Raw genomic sequence first — 24,843 nt, 5'->3', positions numbered from 1 at the left:
ATCTCCCAAACGCTATGCGAACACCTCTTCCGGAGGGAGGGTATATATTAGGTAGTGCTAATTAAATGACTCCTATTACTGAATCAGCCCATGGGTAGGATTCAAATGAGAGGCCCTGTGGCCCAACAACTTAGCTGGATATGCCCAGACTGTTACAGGAACAGAAGTGTAAATATGATTTTTTGGGAAGCCCTCTCGCTTTCCTTCTCTCCACCAGATCTGCCCCCTGCAGACGGCCCCCAGCCTCTTACCACTTGTAGTTTGATCTGGATGCAGTGGGACTTCTTCTTGACTGCCGCCACCCCAGTGGTGAAGGTCTTCCTCATGCTGGTGGCGCGCCGCAAGGTCAGCTGTGAAACACCCTCCATGCCCGCGATGGAGCCTGGCAGGATGGTGGCCCCGCCTCCTCGGCTCATAAAAAGACCACTGATGTTCTTCCTGGAAAGGAGAGACACCAATCAGGGTCAGACATGTCTGTTGCAAGCATTGCCAATCAAGCTAAAACATTATGTGGGTCTTACTTGTGGGAGTCCTGCAGGAGACTCCCTGCGTTGGTAGAGGCAGGGTTCTGTTTGGCATGGCTCAGCCAACCACGGGCGTCATACTCCACCCAGTCTGTCCCATGACTGTGGCCCAACAGGAAGTGATGTGGCTTCCCACTCTTCAGCAGCAAGGTGTGATCTGACAGGTAGAGAGGGAAAAGGAGTTGATAACCATTATGTATTTCAATGAATGTTTGCGTCTGTGGATGGATGTTTATATATGTGTGCATTGTGTGGCAATGAACATATATGAAGAAGAAAAACATACAAATACATTTATCATATCACCGGACATTGTATTTTCTATAAGGCATTTTATTTTTGTATATATATATTTTTCAAAACAGTATTTTATCTCAACATAGTGTGAAATGCACATATAAACACTAGCCTAAATGGAGGCCCATTTTGCTGGGAGGCAATGAGGAGACTCGGGATCTTTCCCCCACGGCCCTTTCCCCCCCCACACGTTTCCATGGCAATTCTATTGTTTTGGTATTTATTTGGATAGTGAAGCTAAAACTTTTTATTTGGCTCTATACTCCAGCATTTTGGATTTGAGATCAAATGTTTCATATGAGGCAACAGTATAGAATGCCACCTTTTATTTGAGGGTATTTTCATACATATCCGTTTTATCGTTTAGAAATGAAAGCACTTTATGGATCTAGTCCCCCCATTTGAAGATATAAGTATTTGGACAAATGCACATATGAGTATTGAAGTAGTCAACAGTGTAGTATTTGGTCCCATATTCCTAGCACGCAATGACTACGTCAGGCTTGTGACTGATTATGTTGTGGTGGCCAATAGAAATGAATGGTAAATAATGTACTGTGTCATTTTGGAGTCACTTTTATTTTAAATAAGAATAGAATATGTTTCTGAACACTTCTACATTAATGTGGATGCTACCATGATTAAGGGTAATCATGAATGAATCGTTAATAATAATAATAATAATAATAATAATAATAATAATAAGTGAGAAAGTTAGAGGCATAAATATCATGCCCCCCAAAAAATGCTAACCTCCCCTTTTATTGGTAATGGTAAGAGGTTAGCATCCCTTGGGGGTATGATCTTTGTGCCTCTAACTTTCTTGTGTGTGTGTGTGTGTGTGTGTGTGTGTGTGTGTGTGTGTGTGTGTGAGTGAGAGAGAGAGAGAGAGAGATAACAGATGTGACTGTTGTTGATCTGTGCCTGAGTGATGAGCAACAGATTTGACTGTGTGTGTTCACCTTTGCGCTCTCCCTTGGCAGGGCCATAGTAGCTGAAGAGGCGTCCCAGTAGAGTATCCTCTGAACCCCCAGGCTGCAGAGCCTCCTCCTCCATCAGCCACAACAGGCCCCGCGCCTCATCAGTCCTCCGCTGGCACACACACATGCATACACTGGTCAGACATGCCTCTACCCAGTCCTTCGGATGGTTGTACAGTGCTTTCAGAAAGTATCCATACCCTTTGACTTATTCCACATTTTGTTGTGTTACAGCCTGAATTCAAACCCATCTACACACAATACCCCATAATGACAAATTGATAACCTGTTTTTAGGAGAAAAAATGAAATGCATAAATATCTAATTTACATCAGTATTCACACCCCTGAGTCAATATATGTTAGAATCACCTTTGGAAGCGATTCTTTCTGGGTAAGTCTCTAAGAGCTCTGCACACCTGGATAGTACAATATTTGCACATTATTATTTTAAAAAATTATTCAACGTCTGTCAAGTTGCTTGTTGATCATTTCTAGACAGCCATTTTCAAGCAGATTTAAGTCAAAACTGTAACAAGGCCACTCAGGAACATTCAATGTCGTCTTGGTAAGCAACTCCAGTGTATATTTGGCCTTGTGTTTTAGGTTATTGTCCTGCTAAAAGATGAATTTGTCTCCCAGTGTCTGTTGGAAAGCCTGAACCATGTTTTCCTCTAGGACTTTGCCTGTGCTTAGCTCTATTCAGTTTATTTTTATCCCCAAAAAAACTCCCTAGTCCTTGCCAATGACAAGCATACCCATAACATGATGCAGCCACCACCATGCTTGAAAATATGAAGAGTGGTACTCAGTGATGTGTTGAATTTGCCCCAAACATAATGCTTTGTATTCAGGACATATTTTACCCACATTTTTGGCAGTTTTACTTTAGTGCCTTATTGCAAACAAGATGCATGTTTTGGAATATTTTTATTCTGTACAGGCTTCCTTCTTTTCACTCTGTCATGTAGGTTAGTATTGTGGAGTAACTACAATGTTGTTGATCCATCCTCAGTTTTCTCCTATCACAACCATTAAAATCTGTAACTGTTTTAAAGTCACCATTGGCCTCATGGTGAAATTCCGGAGCGGTTTCCTTCCTCTCCAGCAACTGAGTTAGGAAGGAGACCTGTACCTTTGTAGTGACTGGGTGTATTGATACACCATCCAAAGTGTAATTAATAACTTTACCATGCTCAAAGGTATATTCATTGTCTGCTTTTTTTCCTTTGTCATCCATCTACCAATAGGTGCCCTTCTTTGCGAGGCATTGGAAAACCTCCCTGTCTTTGTGGTTGAATCTGTGTTTGAAATCACTGCTCAACTGAGTGACCTTACAGATGATGTGGTCATTCAAAAATCATGTTAAACACTATTATTGCACACAGAGTGAGTCCATGCAACTTATTAAGCACATTTTTACTCCTGAACTTATTTAGGCTTGCCATTACAAAGGGGTTGAATACTTATTGACTCAAGCCAGTTCAGCTTTCCATTTTTAATTCATTTGTAAACATTTCTAAAAATATAATTCCACTTTGACATTATGGAGTATTGTGTGTAAGCCAGTGACACTAAATCTAAATTGAATCAATTTTTTTATTCAGGCTGTAACAACAAATTGTGGAAAAAGTCAAAAGGTTTCTGACCCTCTACTTTGTAGGAATCATTCTATAAGCCTTTGGAAATGTCGGCAAACCTTTTTGTTACAAGGCTTTTCACCTGTAATAGCACAGCACCTTTCCCAACTCTCTCCTGACTATATTTCCACAACAAACGATAACTAAAAACGGTGTGATTGAGTCAGCTGATCATATTTACCACCAAAATATTTCACTGACAACACAATGAAACACTGGCCATGTCCGAAATCTGTCTTGCCTACTACTTACTAAAACGACATACTGTGTACTAATCATACTACATACTATTTAGAACACACTGTTTAGTTATGCAATAAGCAACAAATATCAACATACTAGGCTGAGAATGCGTCATCTAATGCGCAATTGCATTCATTCCAACCATTCGTTCATTTTGGTATAGCGCGTCACTTATCATCTGTTGTCAAACACGTGTCTCGAAAGACAATTTTCTTCCTCAAGTATGCAGCGAATTCTACTAGACGAAAAGCCGAAATTAGTATGACATCCTGGCATTTAATGCATACTCAAATTTCACATACTATAAAACGTTCTATTTTCGCATACCCAAAATGCCTACTATTTAGAATGCAGTATGGGTATTCGGACACAGCCACTGCTTTCAGATTAAGGCTTTTATTGAATAGCAACCACAAAAATACAGTCGTTTTTCATAAAGCAATTGCAGTAGTTTGTTTTCTGAGGTCCAGACGGCAGAGAGAGACAGGCCATTAGACATGACTCTCATTATGCCCAGTATCAGAGAAAGACCTCAGAGAGCACTGGAGCACTCAGGAAGCCTGCACTCCACACAGGCCACTTCAGCAATTATCACTAGAATGCCAGCCACAATTGAGCTTTTTGGTATAACTGAACTCTAACCCGTTTCTCTCTTGAAATGTCTCTTTCTAAATTAAAGAATATATACCCACTTACGGGCAGACTTATCAGTGTTATCACTGCTAGGCAAATCCCCGCCTTATCTTAGCTCATTGGTCACCATAGCAACACCCACCCGTAGTATGCGCTCCAGCAGGTATATCTCACTGGTCATCCCCAAAGCCAACACCTCCTTTCGCCGCCATTCCTTCCAGTTCTCTGCTGCCAATGACTGGAACAAACTGCAAAAATCTCTGAAGCTGGAGACACTTATCTCCCTCACTAACTTTAAGCATCAGTTGTCAGAGCAGCTCACCGATCACTGCACCTGTACACAGCCCATCTGTAATTAGCCCATCCAACTACCTCATCCCCATATTGTTATTTATTTTGCTCATTTGCACCCCAGTATCTCTATTTGCACATCATCTTCTGCACATCTATCACTCCAGTGTTAATACGAAATTGTAATTATTTTGCACTATGGCCTATTTATTGCCTTACCTCCATAACTTACTACATTTGCACACACTGTATATATATTTTCTATTGTGTTTTTGACTGTACGTTTTGTTTATCCCATATGTAACTCAAATTTTGCCATGGCTTATTCCGTGTTCTTATGCTGAGTGACTCAAACATAACAAAATCAATGGGGGCCCCATGCCATGACATTTTGGGGATTTTAGATTTTCCCTGACTGTCTAGTTTTATTTTGGTGGTTGTTAGTTCTCAAAGATGATCTTATAAATACATAGCTCCATTATCTTTTCTATATACTTTATATCTGGTTTTTCTATATACTGTATATCTGGTTTTAGTCGTTTAAGTTTACACGTTTTACCATCCCAACATTTTTATATAAATATATTTTTGGGGGGAGTGGTGGGAACGATTAATATAGGAGAAACACTGACACTTAATATTAGGGGATGATAATTAGTATTGTTGAATTCTTTGAACCTAGATATATCAAAATAATCCCTCTGTCAGTTTGGACGCGCACACGCAGGCAGCCACGCACACCCACAAATGCCTCTTCCTGGACCACTAAAAGCCTTCATAGCAAACAAACAGAGCCCAGTGAACCCATGGGTACTGACTTTTTAATGTCAGGGGACAACATTTGAAGAGTGTCAGTGTAAATTCAACTGTCAGCTTTCATCCTTGTGTCTCGACATGAACAGAGAGTGCTCTCAAATGGCGTGGGCTGTGCCATTCTTTTGCTTTGTCAGCCTTTAAAAAGGCTTTGACCTTTTGCAGCCATCTGCTGTACACTGGTTCAGTGCTTTTGAAGACTGCTCCAGCAGGGCCAGGACCCCTTAAAAAGCAGAGCACTCAAAGCAACCAACCAGGAATTATTACACAGCTAGCTCTTACACTGTCAACACCGTGTCATTTCTGTTTCCATGGCACACACTTCACACACTGGAGGAGAAGCGAAAAAATGTTTTCTTCCACCAGAGTAAGTTTCCTAGTTTTTGTTTGCTGAATGAAATATCTTCCTTTTCCTTCACCTTTCTTTCTGTTGATTCCTCTACGGAGGCATTCATATATTATATTAACCTCTTCTAAGGTGAAAAAAATTAACGGAACATTAAACTGAAAATTCTAAAATCTGCAAAAATTGATACAATAACGCTAGACTGACTAACTGTGAATCACAAAGGACTCATGAATGTAATTATAATATGCATAAAGGTGCACCGTGAAAACTATGGCCAGTCAGAGCGGCAGGGTGCCATGATTACAGAGATCTGGCAGTTCAAAGTACCAAGAGATTCATAAGGGAGTTAATGTTAGATAATGTTGCACTGGACTGTGCCAATATCAAAGAGAAATCCCATAGAAAGGTGAAGAGAGAACTCCTGTACAGCATGAAGCTGCCATGGTCATAGAAAGCAGGACATAGGGCCCTATTCATTCAAATTCTCTAACCGGGTAAACTCTGGTGTGAATATAGATATTGAAGGAGTGTACTTACCAGTGCTTGACTTGACGCTTGGTCTACTGCAGCTACAGACAGAGATGTTCTGGGCTCCATGTCATCTAATGCAAGCTCTATGTTCTCCTAAGGGGGAACAGAGGGGATGATTAGGAACCAATGACAGTAACATAGATATGAAGAAAGGGTGCCAAGTTTTTTTGTTGTCTACTATAGGAATTAGTTCATTATGTTACTCATTATCAGATATAGTATATACATAGTAATAAAACTGTTATAAACTGCTCATAAACAGCTACAGGCTATGAAAGTGAAACCATTGTGTTTTGTATAATGGGAGTGATTAGCCACACATCAGTTAGGACAGAGTTGTCAGGGATAATTCAGCCCTATTATGACGTGTGTATAGACTAGCATTAGAGAGTAGATCTGCTGTGTGAAGAGAAGAGGCAGTTAAAGACAGAGGTGTTATTCTTCATCAGCCAGCGAGGCTCAGTAAGCAGCTCAACCCAGTTCACACAGCCAGTGATGAGTGAACTCACTTTGGGCCCGGCAGGGGAGGAGAGATGGCAATCATATGGGCCATTATATGGGCTCACGGTGTCACTGACAGTATTGATGAGGGGGTAGAAACCATGAAATCTATGAAGCTCTAATTTGCAATGGCTTACAGGAAGTAATAATGTGTCATCTTATGTCCGTATGTGAGAATGTATATTTGAATCCTTAAAAGTGTGTGTGTGTGTGTGTGTGTGTGTGTACTGTGCATATTAAGATACCTCTTTGTATCTCTCTAGCTCCTGTACAAAGGTGCGCTGATAGAACAGCGTCTGCAGGCGCTCCTGGGTGTAGTTATGGCAGAGTTCTTCAAAGGTGGCTCCGCGCTCCCGCTTGGCCAGGCGAGGGTTCTGAAAGCCCGGGGTGTCCACGATGAGCAGGGAGCACAGAGAGTGCTGGCTGGTCTTCAGAGCACTGACACACACACACAGTCAGACCGAAAAAACATAACATCAAAACAACAAGTACAAGGCAGCAGAGCATAAACAGAGAACCAACTGTAGTGGCGCATGCCTGCATCATCTCCCTCCATCTCTGGTAAAATGGTGACTAACCGGTTGATGAGGGAGACGAGGAGGGTGAAGATCTCTGAGTACAGCCCAGATGCCATGGCTTCTAAACACTCCATGGCTGTGGCCTTGGAACCTGGTAGGAGAATAGGTGAAAAGAGACAAATTCACAACAACGTCCCTGTCATCAGATCAGACAGCATACATAGCAACTGCAGAGGCACGGAATGCTCGGCTCACTCCAGTGAGTGTGACATTTTAAATGGGATAACTGCAGGAAACCAGCTAAACCTAGTGCTATTGCCCTTGAATCTCTGAGGTGGTAATAGAGGAAGACAGGTAAATCACAACCATGTCTGATGTGTGGCAACATTACTGTAACCTACTGGCTCTGTATTCTACTCACTAATCTAGGAAGGTTTAGACTGACTTGTCAGCAGTGCTCAGATCAAACCACACACAACATCCACATGTATGCCTCATGGCAGTGTGCATCTGGTAAACCTTTGTGTAGATGTGAAAGCTATCCCATGTCAGTAAGGTTTACCAGGTGCCCAGTGTCATGAGGCATGGATGTGGATGTTGTGTGGTTTGATCTGAGAACTTCTGACAAGTCTGAGTCTGGCCACAAAGCACAGTGTAATCTAGGAAGGTTCAGAGTACAGAGCCGGAATGATACAATAATCTACCATATCCAGGAATATAGCTACTGAGCTAAAGGTGGCTGGAGGGAGGTCACAGACAAGGTAAAATAAAGGCCAACTGTCCAGTTCTCCTGTGATACGGTTCTGACTGCCTATACAGTGAGGGAAAAAAGTATTTGATCCCCTGCTGATTTTGTACGTTTGCCCACTGACAATGAAATGATCAGTCTATAATTTTAATGGTAGGTTTATTTGAACAGTGAGAGACAGAATAACAACAAAAAAATCAAGAAAAACGCATGTCAAAAATGTTATAAATTGATTTGCATTTTAAATGAGGGAAATAAGTATTTGACCCCTCTGCAAACATGACTTAGTACTTGGTGGCAAAACCCTTGTTGGCAATCACAGAGGTCAGACGTTTCTTGTAGTTGGCCACCAAGTTTGCACACATCTCAGGAGGGATTTTGTCCCACTCCTCTTTGCAGATCTTCTCCAAGTCATTAAGGTTTCGAGGCTGACGTTTGGCAACTCGAACCTTCAGCTCCCTCCACAGATTTTCTATGGGATTAAGGTCTGGAGACTGGCTAGGCCACTCCAGGACCTTAATGTGCTTCCTCTTGAGCCATTCCTTTGTTGCCTTGGCCGTGTGTTTTGGGTCATTGTCATGCTAGAATACCCCTCCACGATCCATTTTCAATGCCCTGGTTGAGGGAAGGAGGTTCTCACCCAAGATTTGACGGTTCATGGCCCCGTCCATCGTCCCTTTGATGCAGTGAAGTTGTCCTGTCCCCTTAGCAGAAAAACACCCCCAAAGCATAATGTTTCCACCTCCATGTTTGACGGTGGGGATGGTGTTCTTGGGGTCATAGGCAGCATTCCTCCTCCTCCAAACACGGCGAGTTGAGTTGATGCCAAAGAGCTCCATTTTGGTCTCATCTGACCACTACACTTTCACCCAGTTCTCCTCTGAATCGTTCAGATGTTCATTGGCAAACTTCAGACGGGCATGTATATGTGCTTTCTTGAGCAGGGAGACCTTGCGGGCGCTGCAGGATTTCAGTCCTTCACGGCGTAGTGTGTTACCAATTGTTTTCTTGGTGACTATGGTCCCAGCTGCCTTGAGATCATTGACAAGATCCTCCTGTGTAGTTCTGGGCTGATTCCTCACCGTTCTCATGATCATTGCAACTCCACGAGGTGAGATCTTGCATGGAGCCCCAGGCCGAGGGAGATTGACAGTTATTTTGTGTTTCTTCCATTTGCGAATAATCGCACCAACTGTTGTCACCTTCTCACCAAGCTGCTTGGCGGTGGTCTTGTAGCCTATTCCAGCCTTGTGTAGGTCTACAATCTTGTCCCTGACATCCTTGGAGAGCTCTTTGGTCTTGGCCATGATGGAGAGTTTGGAATCTGATTGATTGATTGCTTCTGTGGACAGGTGTCTTTTATACAGGTAACAAACTGAGATTAGGAGCACTCCCTTTAAGAGTGTGCTCCTAATCTCAGCTCGTTACCTGTATAAAAGACACCTGGGAGCCAGAAATCTTTCTGATTGAGAGGGGGTCAAATACTTATTTCCCTCATTAAAATGCAAATCAATTTATAACATTTTTGATATGCGTTTTTCTGGATGTTTTTGTTGTTATTCTGTCTCTCACTGTTCAAATAAACCTACCATTAAAATTATAGACTGATCATTTCTTTGTCAGTGGGCAAATTTACAAAATCAGCAGGGGATCAAATAGGTTTTTCCCCTCACTGTATGTCCTTCACATTATGTGTGTCAACCCCTGATAAAACTCTCAGATACTGTACAATGAAATTAACATTTCAAGGGCAATGCATAAGGAAGACTTCTAAAATCGTCCTGAGATTTTTTTTATACCTACCCATCAATAACCACTCTGGGACTGTAGTCATTACTTAGATAAGCTTTAACATTCAGAGAAGCGTGTCGTGTCTCTTAGGTGATGAGCTGAGGGGCATGTGTGTGTGTGTGTGTGTTTAGTCCCAGGTGTACCTGAGGAGTCTCCTGGTGCATCGTCTGTCCCCTGACGTATAGAGCTGGCTCTGGGCAGGGTGCCCTTGGCCTGGTGCTTGAAGATGGAGGAGGAGAGCTCTTCTAGAGTGCAGCCCAGCAGGTAGGCAGCCTTCTGCGCCCACTCATGACGTGCAAATTGTTTCCTACCGGCTGAGACACACAGAAATACCATCATTATCTCCTCTGCCAACAACCATGGGGACAGTGTGTCTATCCACGACAGGAGACTGCAGTTACTGACAGAGGCGATGTGTGTCTGGGTCAAGTCGACCCTGCCCCAGGCTAACACAGCTGTGATAGTAGAAGAGCTAATAATAATAATAAACAACAACCTCATCAGGATAGTGAAATGTAGCCTACAAAGCACATTCAAGGTACTGTGCATCTAAATGGTATAAATTCAAAATTCTCCTACTTCTCTACAGTCCCATTAACTAAAAGCTTTTTTGCCGCTACCGTTTAACGTAGTTCTGAAAGATCTTACATTTTTCTCAATGTTATTTTTCTCACAGCTACAAGTCCTTCATCCAGACATCCACAGGAAATAATTACAGGGACTATCATTCTAAAGTATGAAGTTGCAGAAACACAAGCCTTGGTCTGCAAACCAAGTCTGGTGGATGGGTGATGAGAGTGAGTGGATAGAAGTGGGTTTTAATTTCAGTGCGGTATTGGAGAGGAACCTTCCCTCAGACACTTAAGAGGGCGACTGACTGGGGAACATCAGACATTTGCGCTTCTGACTGAGGCATGCTGGGATCTCCCTGTTTCATCGTGCCTATGAGAGCATCCCATGCCACCGTGTTGTGACAAGCAAGAAGGTTGTGAAGACAATCAAAGAAAAAGACTGAGAACTTCATTAAAATGCTAATGACACCATGTCTGCATCACAGCGATAAATGCACAGAGGCAGAACATAACAATATGGAGAGGGTGTTTTTACCTTTGTCTGTGTCTGCAATGCAAGGGGAGCAGCATGCAACATGCAAGTAAGAACAGGTGGTTAGAACAGAACAACAGTTGGAGCAACAGTAGCAATGTATACAGTACATGAAAAGACAAACGCTCACACACACATCACTCAAACAGCAGCAATGGGCACGCTTTAACAGGGTCTGACTAACACACTGCATTCAGGAGCTTCATTGGAAAACAATTTACAGAGAGTTGAGGAATAGAACAGCCCACACTTGTCAGAACACCCAATCAACCTCCCGTTCATTGTCAGATCTACTGATAGCAGGTGGATAGTCATGCACTTCTTCGGTGTTTTGACAGTGCAACTCATGATGAATAAATGTCTATGCTGCCCTCTGGTGTTACCTAGTCAAACTGCACTGCTTATCATTAGGGTGTTTCATCAAACCTCCAATGAACACACCAATTTCTAAACTCTTTATAATACTACAAAGATGTTGTAGTATTATAGGAGAGGGCAGCAAGTGTAAACAGATTTCCACCAAGTGGCAACTGACAGATTTTTTGGTCAATGATCTGACAGATTGTAACCCAGCAAATATGTATCTTTAGATTGGAGTTTATCAATTAACACTTCGGAGACAGAGAGGAAGAGAAGGTGATCAAAAGAGTAGAAGACACAAACACACCCAGAAGGGTGTTTGTTTGGGATCATTACCAATTTCCTCTATGACTGACACTGCAGAGAAGGCAACATTAGACAATGTGAATAAGCATTCCAACTGCACACACATCCATTTTCATTACTACAGTGTAAACAATCCGTCTCGTTCTGGGCTGTCAGGCAAATAGAAATCAAACACACTGGGTTGTTCTCTGCGGAGGCACAGCAGCAAGCAGACATTGGGAGCTTTCCAATGACAAGGCATTTAGTCAGTTTAAGGCTGAAGTTGGGCTGGGACTTTGTTGCTTCTTGAGTTGGAACACTTAAAACTCATCAGTTGTCGCCCAACTGTCTCAAACTGACACCAACCATTTTGGTACTTGTGTTGCGCATGGCTGAACGGTAAAGGAACACAATGAACATCTCTCCTGCAGATGGTAAAATGTGGAATTATTGAAAGTGCTCTTAGACTTCAGAACTGTCACAAATGTTCTCTGAATGTTCTCAGATCGAAAAGCTCCTTGAAACAAAAAGGCCCTGATAGATGGCAGCTACACCCAGTGTCTCTTTGCTTGGCTTTACTCTTTCAGATACACTATGCAAATGTATTCTATTTTTGTTGAATACAGAAAACATGCATCTGTCATGTTAGTTGTAAGTGTTTCATGGAATTTAAATACAGAATGCAGCTCCATTATTAGCCTCTGAATTGAACATCTGACATTGTGTCAGAGTAGGCTCCTGGTGTGTACAGTTCTGCAGGTCTTACCCTTGGTGGCCCCTGCAGCCCCTAGGTGGTAGATGGCCCCCAGGACCAGCCAGAAGGCCCTCTGTTCCTCCCCACTGATGCCCAGGACCTTCATGGCTGCCTGCAGCTTGGTGAACTGCTGGGAGGCCCGCTGCTTGTCCTCAGACTGGGCAAGCATTGGGGGGAGAAACGACAGGTGTTAATATGGACTGTCTTTATTTTACCTTTATTTTAACAGTGAGTCCCATTGGGAGCCCTGCATCTTACAATTACACAACAAGTTACACATAGGAAATACAGCAGAAAATAAAATACAAAGAGAATACAAAAATAAAACACTTGCATAAAAAGCAGTGTGAGTCTATTCACACAACCAAATAAAACTTTCCTGACACAAGGTCTTTCCCACAAGGTTTTTGGGGACCTGGGTAGAGTTACCTTGGGTTGAGGCACGATTCCAAAAGCACTGTTTTCAGCAAAGTGGTTGAAGTGCAGCTTAGTCCTGGGAAGGCAACATGAGACAAGCTGTCATTCAGTCACAATGACAAGAGTATACCTGACAGAGCTACTCAAGAGTTTCTGACCTTCAAAACACAGACACTTTAAAGTAAATGGAGAGAGTAGAAAGATGGAGAGGTGAAAGGGAGAGAGGTGAGAGAGGGAGCGGAGAAAGAGAGAGTTTGGCAAGGGTGTAGGTCCACTCCACACAGAGGTCTGAGGAAAATGACAGCTTACTTGAGAGAGCTGTCAGCTCCAGCCATCATGTAGTAGAAGACGTTGAAGGTGGACTCTCCCTCTGGCCGCCTGGTCACTCTTAGCTTCTCTAGCAGCATGGTCTGAATGGAGGCCGAGGCCACCTGGCCAGCCTGGTCAACATCCAGGGACACGATGTGAGAGAAGCGACTGGCATTTTCGTTCATGGAGGTGGAGCTGTTCCCAAAGGCCTCCAGGATTGTGTAGACTGCCTGCCACTTCTCCGCTGGGAAACACACAGAAACAGGCCAAATAGGAAATAGCAGGCAAATAGTGGACTTGCAAATGAAAATGTGAATAACTTGTTCCGTAACGTACTGCATATTCTTTCCCCTCAAAACCTACCAGAGAAGGTCTTGCCAGTGCTACCAGCGATGGTGACCAGGTATTGGACCAGGTGTTGACAGTTGGTGGTCTTGCCGCTGCCGCTCTGCCCCAGTAGCACAATGGACTGGTCCTGACGCGTGGTCAACAGGTTCCTATAGGCTGACTGGGCCACGCCATAGATGTGAGGCGCTGTGTCCTCCCTCCTGCACCCCTTAAACATGTGCATCACCTGGGGAGAGAGAGAACTGAGTGTCATTCTCACCATATAAAGCCTCACCAATCAGCTTTAATATTGCAGATACATTGACAGAACCCACACTCTAATTGTCTGCATCATTTCCAATCCTCCATATAGATAGATAAGCTAGATAAGATATATATACACACTGCTCAAAAAAATAAAGGGAACACTTAAACAACACATCCTAGATCTGAATGAATGAAATAATCTTATTAAATACTTTTTTCTTTACATAGTTGAATGTGCTGACAACAAAATCAAACAAAAATTATTAATGGAAATCAAATGTATCAACCCATGGAGGTCTGGATTTGGAGTCACCCTCAAAATTAAAGTGGAAAACCACACTACAGGCTGATCCAACTTTGATGTAATGTCCTTAAAACAAGTCAAAATGAGGCTCAGTAGTGTGTGTGGCCTCCACGTGCCTGTATGACCTCCCTACAACGCCTGGGCATGCTCCTGATGAGGTGGCGGATGGTCTCCTGAGGGATCTCCTCCCAGACCTGGACTAAAGCATCCGCCAACTCCTGGACAGTCTGTGGTGCAACGTGGCGTTGGTGGATGGAGCGAGACATGATGTCCCAGATGTGCTCAATTGGATTCAGGTCTGGGGAACGGGCGGGCCAGTCCATAGCATCAATGCCTTCCTCTTGCAAGAACTGCTGACACACTCCAGCCACATGAGGTCTAGCATTGTCTTGCATTAGGAGGAACCCAGGGCCAACCGCACCAGCATATGGTCTCACAAGGGGTCTGAGGATCTCATCTCGGTACCTAATGGCAGTCAGGCCCCCCAAAGAAATGCCACCCCACACCATGACTGACCCACCGCCAAACCGGTCATGCTGGAGAATGTTGCAGGCAGCAGAACGTTCTCCACGGCATCTCCAGACTCTGTCACGTCTGTCACGAGTCTACAACCCACACAAGTGGCTCAGGTAGTGCAGCTCATCCAGGATGGCACATCAATGCGAGCTGTGGCAAGAAGGTTTGCTGTGTCTGTCAGCGTAGTGTCCAGAGCATGGAGGCGCTACCAGGAGACAGGCCAGTACATCAGGAGACGTGGAGGAGGCCGTAGGAGGGCAACAACCCAGCAGCAGGACTGCTACCTCCGCCTTTGTGCAAGGAGGAGCAGGAGGAGCACTGCCAGAGCCCTGCAAAATGACCTCCAGCAGGCCACAAATGTGCATGTGTCTGCTCAAACGGTCAGAAACAGACTCCATGAGGGTGGTATGAGGGCCCGACGTCCACAGGTGGGGGTTGTGCTTACAGCCCAACACCGTGCAGGACGTTTGGCATTTGCCAGAGAACACCAAGATTAGCAAATTCGCCACTGGCGCCCTGTGCTCTTCACAGATGAAAGCAGGTTCACACTGAGCACATGTGACAGAGTCTGGAGACGCTGTGGAGAACGTTCTGCTGCCTGCAACATCCTCCAGCATGACCGGTTTGGCGGTGGGTCAGTCATGGTGTGGGGTGGCATTTCTTTGGGGGGGCCGCACAGCCCTCCATGTGCTCGCCAGAGGTAGCCTGACTGCCATTAGGTACCGAGATGAGATCCTCAGACCCCTTGTAAGACCATATGCTGGTGCGGTTGGCCCTGGGTTCCTCCTAATGCAAGACAATGCTAGACCTCATGTGGCTGGAGTGTGTCAGCAGTTCCTGCAAGAGGAAGGCATTGATGCTATGGACTGGCGCGCCCGTTCCCCAGACCTGAATCCAATTGAGCACATCTGGGACATCATGTCTCGCTCCATCCACCAATGCCACGTTGCACCACAGACTGTCCAGGAGTTGGCGGATGCTTTAGTCCAGGTCTGGGAGGAGATCCCTCTGGAGACCATCCGCCACCTCATCAGGAGCATGCCCAGGCGTTGTAGGGAGGTCATAGAGGCACGTGGAGGCAACACACACTACTGAGCCTCATTTTGACTTGTTTTAAGGACATTACATCAAAGTTGGATCAGCCTGTAGTGTGGTTTTCCACTTTAATTTTGAGGATGACTCCAAATCCAGACCTTCATGGGTTGATAAATTTGATTTCCATTGATAATTTTTGTGTGATTTTGTTGTCAGCACATTCAACTATGTAAAGAAAAAAGTATTTAATAAGATTATTTCATTCATTCAGATCTAGGATGTGTTATTTTAGTGTTCACTTTATTTTTTTGAGCAGTATATATATATATATATATATTCCTTCTTTATCATTTTCCCCTAACCCTACCATCCCTCCCCAAATTGGAGTAAACTAATGGACAACAATACTTACAGCTTATATGTACTATATACATTTTACAGACACAGTATATTTTACATTAGTAATCTTTTTTTATTCGTTTTTAGTCCCACCCTTCAGCCCGCCTCAACCCCTCCCATCTACAGTATCTCTGAAGACCATCCAGTTTTGATTTCTAATTGCCACATATTTTTCAACTGTGCTGTGATGTTTCACAAAAGTTCTGAACCTTTCAATTCTCAGAGTTTCTACAGTGTAAATTAAAGATGAACATTTTTACTAAGAGTAGTATTATATTATTGATCGATTGACTACAGCTTTTCAAGTCACCCAGCAGTGCTATTTGCAGAGTTGGCTCCAGGTAAATGTTGCAATTATTCAGCAAATCCTGAACCTGCGACCAAAAACAAGCTACCTATGGGCAGTACCAAAACAAGTGATCTAATGATTCTGTCTCTTCGCAGCAAAATCTGCAGAGCTGGGATGGTTGTATCCCCCATATATATATAACATTCTATTGGTTGCAAGAATGTTGTATAATAATTGAAATGGAAAAACTCTGGTGTACTTGCTACTCTCCTAGAAGATATCCCCTCCCCTATCCTGCTAACCCCAGGCTCCACCCAGAACAGTACCTTCTCAGAGTACATGGAGGGAGCGCTGATGGGGTTGATGACCACCATGTTGGGCCCAGCATGGGTGTGGATGAGGTTGCCCCCGTAGCGCTGGCGCAGGGAGTGCATCACACTGGACTCATTGAGGTACTGCAGCGAGGACAGGTCCTCCACACGGTCAAACGATAGAGGGTTTGCCTACACACATGGGTCAGAGTTCAAAGAGTTGATACACCACAGACTCTTCTCTTCAGATAATGACCCAATAAAAGTAAAAGGATCCAATAGGAGAACAATTCAATTAGGTGCACTACAGGGGCCAATCATCATGTACATTTTGATGAGTTTAGGTCTACCTTCTCCACATCATCCTCATCCACATCCAGCAACGAGCCGTCGCTCTCCAGTCTGATCTTGACTTTCCCCTCTGGCAGACTGCCTGGCTCCGTCTTCAACAGGGTCGCTGTGGTGACCAGTCAGACAGTCAGTATCATTATGATCTACAGCCACTGATTATGTCACAGATCAAATGTTTGTCTAGGCTGCATGATGTGTTATATTGAACACATTTACAAAATCAATACAAATAAGGATTACTACTTCACTCAGATAAATCAACAGTTAATTGAATATGCTTAAATGTTGATCATATTGGGGTGAATGGCGGCGTTCATGTCTACTAACCCAAGGAGAATCCATCCTTGTGAACCAGCCATACTTTCTCGGTCCCGTACCAGGCCTTCTCAGCAGCTATCTGCTCCTCAGTCTTCACCTGTGAGAGAGCGGGCCCACAGACAGGGTTAGTACATTTCTAAAAGAGGAAAAGCTAGAAGGCAGGAGCAGAGGTGTATACCCAGAGAGATGAATGAGCTAGATGAATTAACACCAGTGAAGAGGTTGTCATCCTCAGTAACCGGACATATTTGAACTGGAGGACAGGAACAGAACTGGGCTTTGCATTGCAGTGTCATCCTCTCCATGAGGGAGGAGGAGTTTTGGGGTTTCAGCCCTTGTTCTTCCCCACGGAACACTTGACCCGACCACCCACTGCCCCTACCCTCTTACCTTGCAAACCCACACCTGGCCTCCAGAAAGCCCCTCATGGCCTACTAGGCAGGCCCCTGGTCCCTACTCTGTGTGTTACCCATCAGATCACTCCCTGCAACCAAACTACTGAGAATCCACTCTCACTGAAAGGATAGGGAGTCATGAATAAAGCATGCTACATAACCTAACACCATTACACAGCACAAGTTACACAGCACAACACATGACTGGACAAACTAAACACACATCATATGACAATTAATCTGTGGACACATCATGCAATTTGAGTTTCTCAGGATCTGAAAATCATACTGAAAAGCAAGCCACATCACTAGACAAGAATACACTCTCACTGTAAACCTACTAGACAGAGTAGAATACTGAGGAACTCACTTCACCATCATCAGATAAAAAAGGGCTTAATAAGTCATGTATTTCAAGAGTTTCTCAATATTCTAATGGTTCATCACAGATACAAAATCCCAGCTGAGGATGTAGGCTCTGTGATTCACACACAACACGTCCAGGGCAGAACTGAAGGAGATGCATGGGGTATTGCAGTCAGGCATAGCAGTGGGCAGACCTTGGGTTGAGAAGCGGCCATGTGGGCCACCTGCAGGAGGGACACGGGGTCCTGATCCACCAATGTCTGGAGGAGGGCAGGAAGAGGGGGTCAATCCAGAGGTCAGAGATCAACTTTGAGGACCATACTGCATGCTCAAACACTTGCCAACAGCCAAGTAACAAGTATCTTTTGTGAATTTGGGTGGAAGGTAGGATAACACATGCAGATGAAGAAAATAACTGACACCCACACATTGGCTGTGAAAAACAACAAAAGAAAGCACATGTTAATCCTTCTAGCTTTACCAGTCTATGTAACTATGTCCTGCAGAGGCCGTCTCTGTGGGAGAGGTTAGGTCATATTACTGGGACTTCCAGCAGTGCTTCACGGACAGAGGGAAAGAATTCAGTCCACAACAACATGGTGAGGGAATGAGTATGGGGTGCAGACAGAACCCCTGGTGGGTGAGACAGGGGTAGGGGACGGCGAGGTCAGTTAAAAGAGAGCACGAAACATGAGCACACACTCCGGCCAGGCCTTGTGTGAGGGCAGTGGGTGGGTGGCCATCCTAGGAAGAGGTGACAGGGGACGGACAGTACCTGACAAGCCGCCACCGGATACGCACACAGCAACGAGGACAGCAGCAAGCAGAGATGCAACACAGATACACAAAGGGAGAGACAGAGAAGAAGAGATGAGACCGCAGAAGGAGGACTGAGGAGATATTTAAAAAACAGATCACAGAGTGTTTTTAGAGTGGATGTGACAGCTGGGATCTGGAATCAACAGGTTCAGTCGCAATCCAGCATTAAAAGAACACAATATCCTCCCCAAGTGGATAAAAACAGACTTCAACCTCAGGGGAAATGAACACCCATTTGTCAGAAAGTGAATGCCAAAAGGACAGAATACATCAATGTAAGAACATAGACATTCCTGTGGATCGGGCAAATGAGGACACACACAGGACCCTTATTCATATGAGCCCTTATCCATAGGACTAAGGAGAGCTCCTAAGCCATGATAGGAGGCCATATGACAGACTGACGTAGGCTATAAGCTCTAAGCTGAAAAGACATAACACTGATGCTGCTAGTCAGGGTTCCAATTACAACACCACAGGGCACCTCCATAATTCAAACCCTGCTGCTAGTGATCAACACCAGTTTGGGGCCGCATGAGACAGTGCACCTGTCCCCATGCTGAAGCACAGAAGGGTGGCACGGACCCATGGCAAGGTAAGACTGGGTAATAGCACAGCAGAGCAGGCAGACATACAGGCTGAAAGAGAGAGGTGAAGTTACAGTAGAGCTAGCTCCGGTAAGGATCTTCCTCAGACGCCTGTGGTTCTCCTCTGTAGGGACCAGCTCCGGAACCTACAGTAGGTTACATCACCAACCCAGGTGAGTCCCCACCCAGACACACCAGAGTCTATTGATGCCATGGTTCTTCTAAAGGTTTGTTATGCACATCCTTTGGCCTAGCCCAGGTAACTTACTGTACGATGACTGTGAAAAATATAATCAATAGGCATAATTCTTAATTGTGTTAATTTCACACACAGAACAGGTTAATAAGTGTTCAGTGCACATATCACAACCGCATGATCCATTGACTAATGTAATACTCTCTCTAGGCAGGCATTTGAAGGCAGGCACTCTGTACCTCTGGTTTCTTTACAGCCGATGAGCGAGGGGCAGGGACGAACCCTGGAAGAGGGGCCGGGCAAGAAGATTTTGTTTTGGGGCAAAAAGGGCCTGGAGGAGGGGCAAAAAGGTTGTTTTTTGGGACAGGGAAGAAACCTGGAGGGGGGCGAGAGGGTTGGCTTTGGATGCAGGGATAACGCCTGGAGGAGGGGTGAGGGAGTTGGCTTTGGGTGTGAACCCTATTGGATGTATGAGGGGGTTGAATTTGGGGGGAGCTGGGGTGGGAGGAACAGGGGTAGGAGGTGCAGGGGTAGGAGGAGTAGGAGTGGACATGGAGGTGGAGTGGCCTCCTCTGCTTTTTCCTCTGGAGGCTCCTGGCTCTCTACTTCCTTCTCCTCCTCTTTGTCCTCCTTGCGGTCCTGGGTGCGGGTGCTCCTTGGTCCTCCCTCGGCCCATCAGGCTGGCCAGGCCCATGGAGATGTTATCCTTCTCGCCGGAGAGGGGCGCAGTCTTGAGTAAAGACGTGGCTATAGGGGAAGCTTTAGCTGGCTCTGTGCTGGGGGCTTGAGGGTGCTCCTCCACCCCAGGCACTACCCTGCTCACCACCCTCCTAACAACCCTAACCACCTTCTTCCGGGTGGAACCCTGGTCCTCTGTGCTCTCCTGCTTGGAGGTGTTGGTGGCTGGTGGGTCAAGGCCTCCCATTGCACTGTCACTCCTGGTTGTGTCGCTGGTTGATGATGTCTCCAACTGTGGGTCACCACTTGCTTCTGTTTCAGCTTCCTCACCGTCAGACTGAACACACATATAGTAAAGAGGAGCCAATAGCAGAGATACTGTGTATCAGACCCAAACCTTTAGAGATGCTGTTCATAAAAGCACCATCAATTGTTCACTGGCCAAAGCCCATGTTATTTGTAGAGTGGCTGTTGGCCATACTGTAGTTCTATTTACCAAGCAGCTGTCTACTCTACAGGAAGGACAGCTGTGTCAAACATCCAAACAGCAGACATGAACTGTATATCCCTTTAGTTTAGAACACTAGTATTTTACACTGTACTTTCCTACTTTTAAATCTTGAAAATATGTAAAAATGTGGCTACACAGAGATTAGCTATAATAATACCTTAAATCATAATGACTGGAAGAATTCCTTTCTCACAGATTGTCAACATCAGATTAAGTGTGGTTAACGTTGGCTTATACAGGTCCAACATTACAAAGACCTCTCTCAGATGGAATATGTGGATGAATGGCTCAGTGTTTGCCCAGTATTATTCTTCCTATAGTGTTTACTCTGTGACTACATCAAGGCCTGCAGATGACATCTCTACTGGTAATATGGTGTTCTATTGTATACCCAACTAAAGGCTTAGGAGATGCCTGTCTTCTGTGCTTCATCTCTGAAAAACACCCTGAGTCAATGACACGGGTGAGGAGAGTGCCACTTCTCTGAGAGAAGAAAAATCTGTGACCTCTAACAACCTAGAAGTAGGTCCCTTGAAGCGTTGACATTAAATGCAAAGATGATATTATCCAAAAGCACACAGCGACGTTACACTTACATCAGAGGCTGGCTTGGTTTCAACTTCAACCTACAAGAGAGGCTGATCAACCCCAGAAATGAAGCTTAGTCTACATGCAAGAACACCATGTATATCTCTATCACTAACATCCTTCCTCTGTCTAGAGACAAAATAATATCTCTTCAGCCTAAAGCTCAGCAGACAACAGCATTAGCAAATTATTAGAAAAACTGTCAACAATGTGCAGGAATCTACTGAAGGCATCGGTGCACACACAAAAGGTAAAACAAGACTTCCCTTTTGCCGAAAGAATGAAAAGCGCAAACTGTAAGTCATGGGCTGAGCTGGGAGAGTGGAGGTGACGGGAATGAGGGAGGAAAAGAGAGGGTGGGAGAGGGAGAGATAGACAGAAAGTGAGAAAGTGATAGAAAGTAGGAGAGGATATGAGGAAGGACTGATGACAGTGAGTGAGTGCTTAGGGATGGATGGTAGGGTAAGGGGACGAAGACTGGTGTCTTCACACTAGCTACTACCAACAGGGCAGTAGGAACATGCAGGCTGAGGCAGCACTGAGGACAGAAGACATAAGGAACAGGATGGAATGGATACATACAGTGGGGAAAAAAAGTATTTAGTCAGCCATCAATTGTGCAAGTTCTCCCACTTAAAAAGATGAGAGAGGCCTGTAATTTTCATCATAGGTACACGTCAACTATGACAGACAAAATGAGAAAAAAAATTCCAGAAATTCACATTGTAGGATTTTCTATGAATTTATTTGCAAATTATGGTGGAAAATAAGTATTTGGTCAATAACAAAAGTTTCTCAATACTTTGTTATATACCCTTTGTTGGCAATGACACAGGTTAAACGTTTTCTGTAAGTCTTCACAAGGTTTTCACACACTGTTGCTGGTATTTTGGCCCATTCCTCCATGCAGATCTCCTCTAGAGCAGTGATGTTTTGGGGCTGTCGCTGGGCAACACGGACTTTCAACTCCCTCCAAAGATTTTCTATGGGGTTGAGATCTGGAGACTGGCTAGGCCACTCCAGGACCTTGAAATGCTTCTTACGAAGCCACTCCTTCGTTGCCCGGGCGGTGTGTTTTGGATCATTGTCATGCTGAAAGACCCAGCCACGTTTCATCTTCAATGCCCTTGCTGATGGAAGGAGGTTTTCACTCAAAATCTCACGATACATGGCCCCATTCATTCTTTCCTTTACACGGATCAGTCGTCCTGGTCCCTTTGCAGAAAAACAGCCCCAAAGCATGATGTTTCCACCCCCATGCTTCACAGTAGGTATGGTGTTCTTTGGATGCAACTCGGCATTCTTTGTCCTCCAAACACGACGAGTTGAGTTTTGACCAAAAAGTTATATTTTGGTTTCATCTGACCATATGACATTCTCCCAATCCTCTTCTGGATCATCCAAATGCACTCTAGCAAACTTCAGACGGGGCCTGGACATGTACTGGCTTAAGCAGGGGGACACGTCTTGCACTGCAGGATTTGAGTCCCTGGCGGCGTAGTGTGTTACAGATGGTAGGCTTTGTTACTTTGGTCCCAGCTCTCTGCAGGTCATTCTTTAGGTCCCCCCGTGTGGTTCTGGGATTTTTGCTCACTGTTCTTGTGATCATTTTGACCCCACGGGGTGAGATCTTGCGTGGAGCCCCAGATCGAGGGAGATTATCAGTGGTCTTGTATGTCTTCCATTTCCTAATAATTGCTCCCACAGTTGATTTCTTCAAACCAAGCTGCTTACCTATTGCAGATTCAGTCTTCCCAGCCTGGTGCAGGTCTACAATTTTGTTTCTGGTGTCCTTTGACAGCTCTTTGGTCTTGGCCATAGTGGAGTTTGGAGTGTGACTGTTTGAGGTTGTGGACAGGTGTATTTTATACTGATAACAAGTTCAAACAGGTGCCATTAATACAGATAACAAGTGGAGGACAGAGGAGCCTCTTAAAGAAGAAGTTACAGGTCTGTGAGAGCCAGAAATCTTGCTTGTTTGTAGGTGACCAAATACTTATTTTCCACCATAATTTGCAAATAAATTCATAAAAAATCCTACAATGTGATTTTCTGGATTTTTTTTCCTCAATTTGTCTCTCATAGTTGACGTGTACCTATGATGAAAATTACAGGCCTCTCTCATCTTTTTAAGTGGGAGAACTTGCACAATTGGTGGCTGACTAAATACTTTTTTCCCCCACTGTATGGTACAGGGAGACAAGGATACTTCAGGGAGACAGGACATCAGTTTACATTCACACTATGGAAATAGATCAACCTTTTGCAAATATTATTTTTCCTTCTAAAAAATAAAATTACAATAAATAGAATGACAGCTATAGTTATCATCATATGTTCAGACATTCTCCTCTGCTCTTATTTGACTACAGTACTATGCCCAGTGGTGATTTTAGCATTTCAATCTTGGTGGGGCAAACTCCCCCAAACATTTTTGGATGCCAGAAAAGCCCCTACACAACACTAAACAATACATTAATTGCACTATAACGGTGACAAACAGTGCCCACAAACTGTTAGGGCCTACAAAAAGCTGTCCCAACAGCAGAGTCCCAACAGCAGTCCCAACACCTTACCACTGCTACACCTGGCTATCAGCAGAGCCTTGTCTGGCAGCGAAACAGTTCATTCAGCCTCATTTACTGCCTTAAAAAAATGTTTACATTGCTGAGATGGCTGACTTGCTTAAACAAATGTGGTTTCTACTGACAATTGAGATGTACAAACTATGGCATAAGGGGACGACGAGCGGATAAGAGGCAATCAGTAATTTTGATTAAGACATTAATAAGCGAGATATATTGACTACGTCCGTCATAAGTATTTGTTCAGCACTTTTGAAATGTACAGCGACAGAATTCAGAACACGGGCCGTTCTTACAGTGTTCTCCCTGTACACCAAGTCAGGATAAATATATAAGCAGACAATGAAAGCTCTTACAATATTCAATGACATTTCTCTAAAAACAGACTATAGGCTAATGTGCACCACCAAGTCAGAACAGTAGGCGAAATTAAGAGGGGAAAAGAGAGGAAATAATTAGGGTGAGGCACATGGCCTATTAACAGCTTACTACACAACATACACTTAGTATTACTTTCTTAGCTACAGTATACATATCTCCCTGGCATATTACATTTACGCAGCAGCATACAATACATTTTTGGACTTACCTTGTGCTGTGCTCACTTGAACAGGAAAGTGGCGCAGTGGTCATTCATGGCAAATTTTGTCAAACTGTCATCAAAGTCTGGCATTCTCTGGATTTATGGTGCATTCAAGACAACTGGGAACTCGGGAAAAAAACAAAATGTCGAATCATGACGTCAGTGATCTTCAGGTCGGAGCTCTAGAAAGAGGCACGAGTTCCCGACTTGGAATTCCGAGTTGGATGACCGTTCAAAACGTGTTTTCCTAGTCGGAGATCGTTTTTTACCCCCCCGAGTTCCCTGTTGTCTTGAACTCACTGAAGTCTGAGATTTCCCAGTTCCGAGTTCT

General features: G+C 44.3%; 1 protein-coding gene across 2 annotated transcripts in view; it reads right to left on the bottom strand.

Moving 5' to 3' along the window:
• Positions 1-24,843, bottom strand: part of LOC121573756 (unconventional myosin-XVIIIa) — a 115,293-nt gene that overhangs the window by 58,417 nt on the left and 32,033 nt on the right. For both annotated transcript variants that reach the window (XM_041885981.2, XM_041885982.2), the window contains exons 3-17: positions 17,214-17,301; positions 16,886-16,992; positions 16,551-16,727; positions 13,451-13,661; positions 13,088-13,331; positions 12,791-12,854; positions 12,374-12,518; positions 10,966-10,977; positions 10,002-10,172; positions 7,380-7,470; positions 7,047-7,239; positions 6,307-6,393; positions 1,784-1,913; positions 522-681; positions 252-438 (exon numbers count right to left, since the gene is read on the bottom strand). In XM_041885981.2, the coding sequence (XP_041741915.1) occupies positions 252-438; positions 522-681; positions 1,784-1,913; positions 6,307-6,393; positions 7,047-7,239; positions 7,380-7,470; positions 10,002-10,172; positions 10,966-10,977; positions 12,374-12,518; positions 12,791-12,854; positions 13,088-13,331; positions 13,451-13,661; positions 16,551-16,727; positions 16,886-16,992; positions 17,214-17,301 (2,067 nt within the window). The remainder of the gene's footprint in view (positions 1-251; positions 439-521; positions 682-1,783; positions 1,914-6,306; positions 6,394-7,046; positions 7,240-7,379; positions 7,471-10,001; positions 10,173-10,965; positions 10,978-12,373; positions 12,519-12,790; positions 12,855-13,087; positions 13,332-13,450; positions 13,662-16,550; positions 16,728-16,885; positions 16,993-17,213; positions 17,302-24,843) is intronic.

Source organism: Coregonus clupeaformis, chromosome 9 (assembly GCF_020615455.1).
Source record: "Coregonus clupeaformis isolate EN_2021a chromosome 9, ASM2061545v1, whole genome shotgun sequence".
In the NCBI taxonomy this organism is placed as follows: domain Eukaryota; kingdom Metazoa; phylum Chordata; class Actinopteri; order Salmoniformes; family Salmonidae; genus Coregonus; species Coregonus clupeaformis.
The sequence above is the reverse complement of the archived record's forward strand: the minus strand, read 5'-3'. Positions and strand labels throughout refer to the sequence as shown.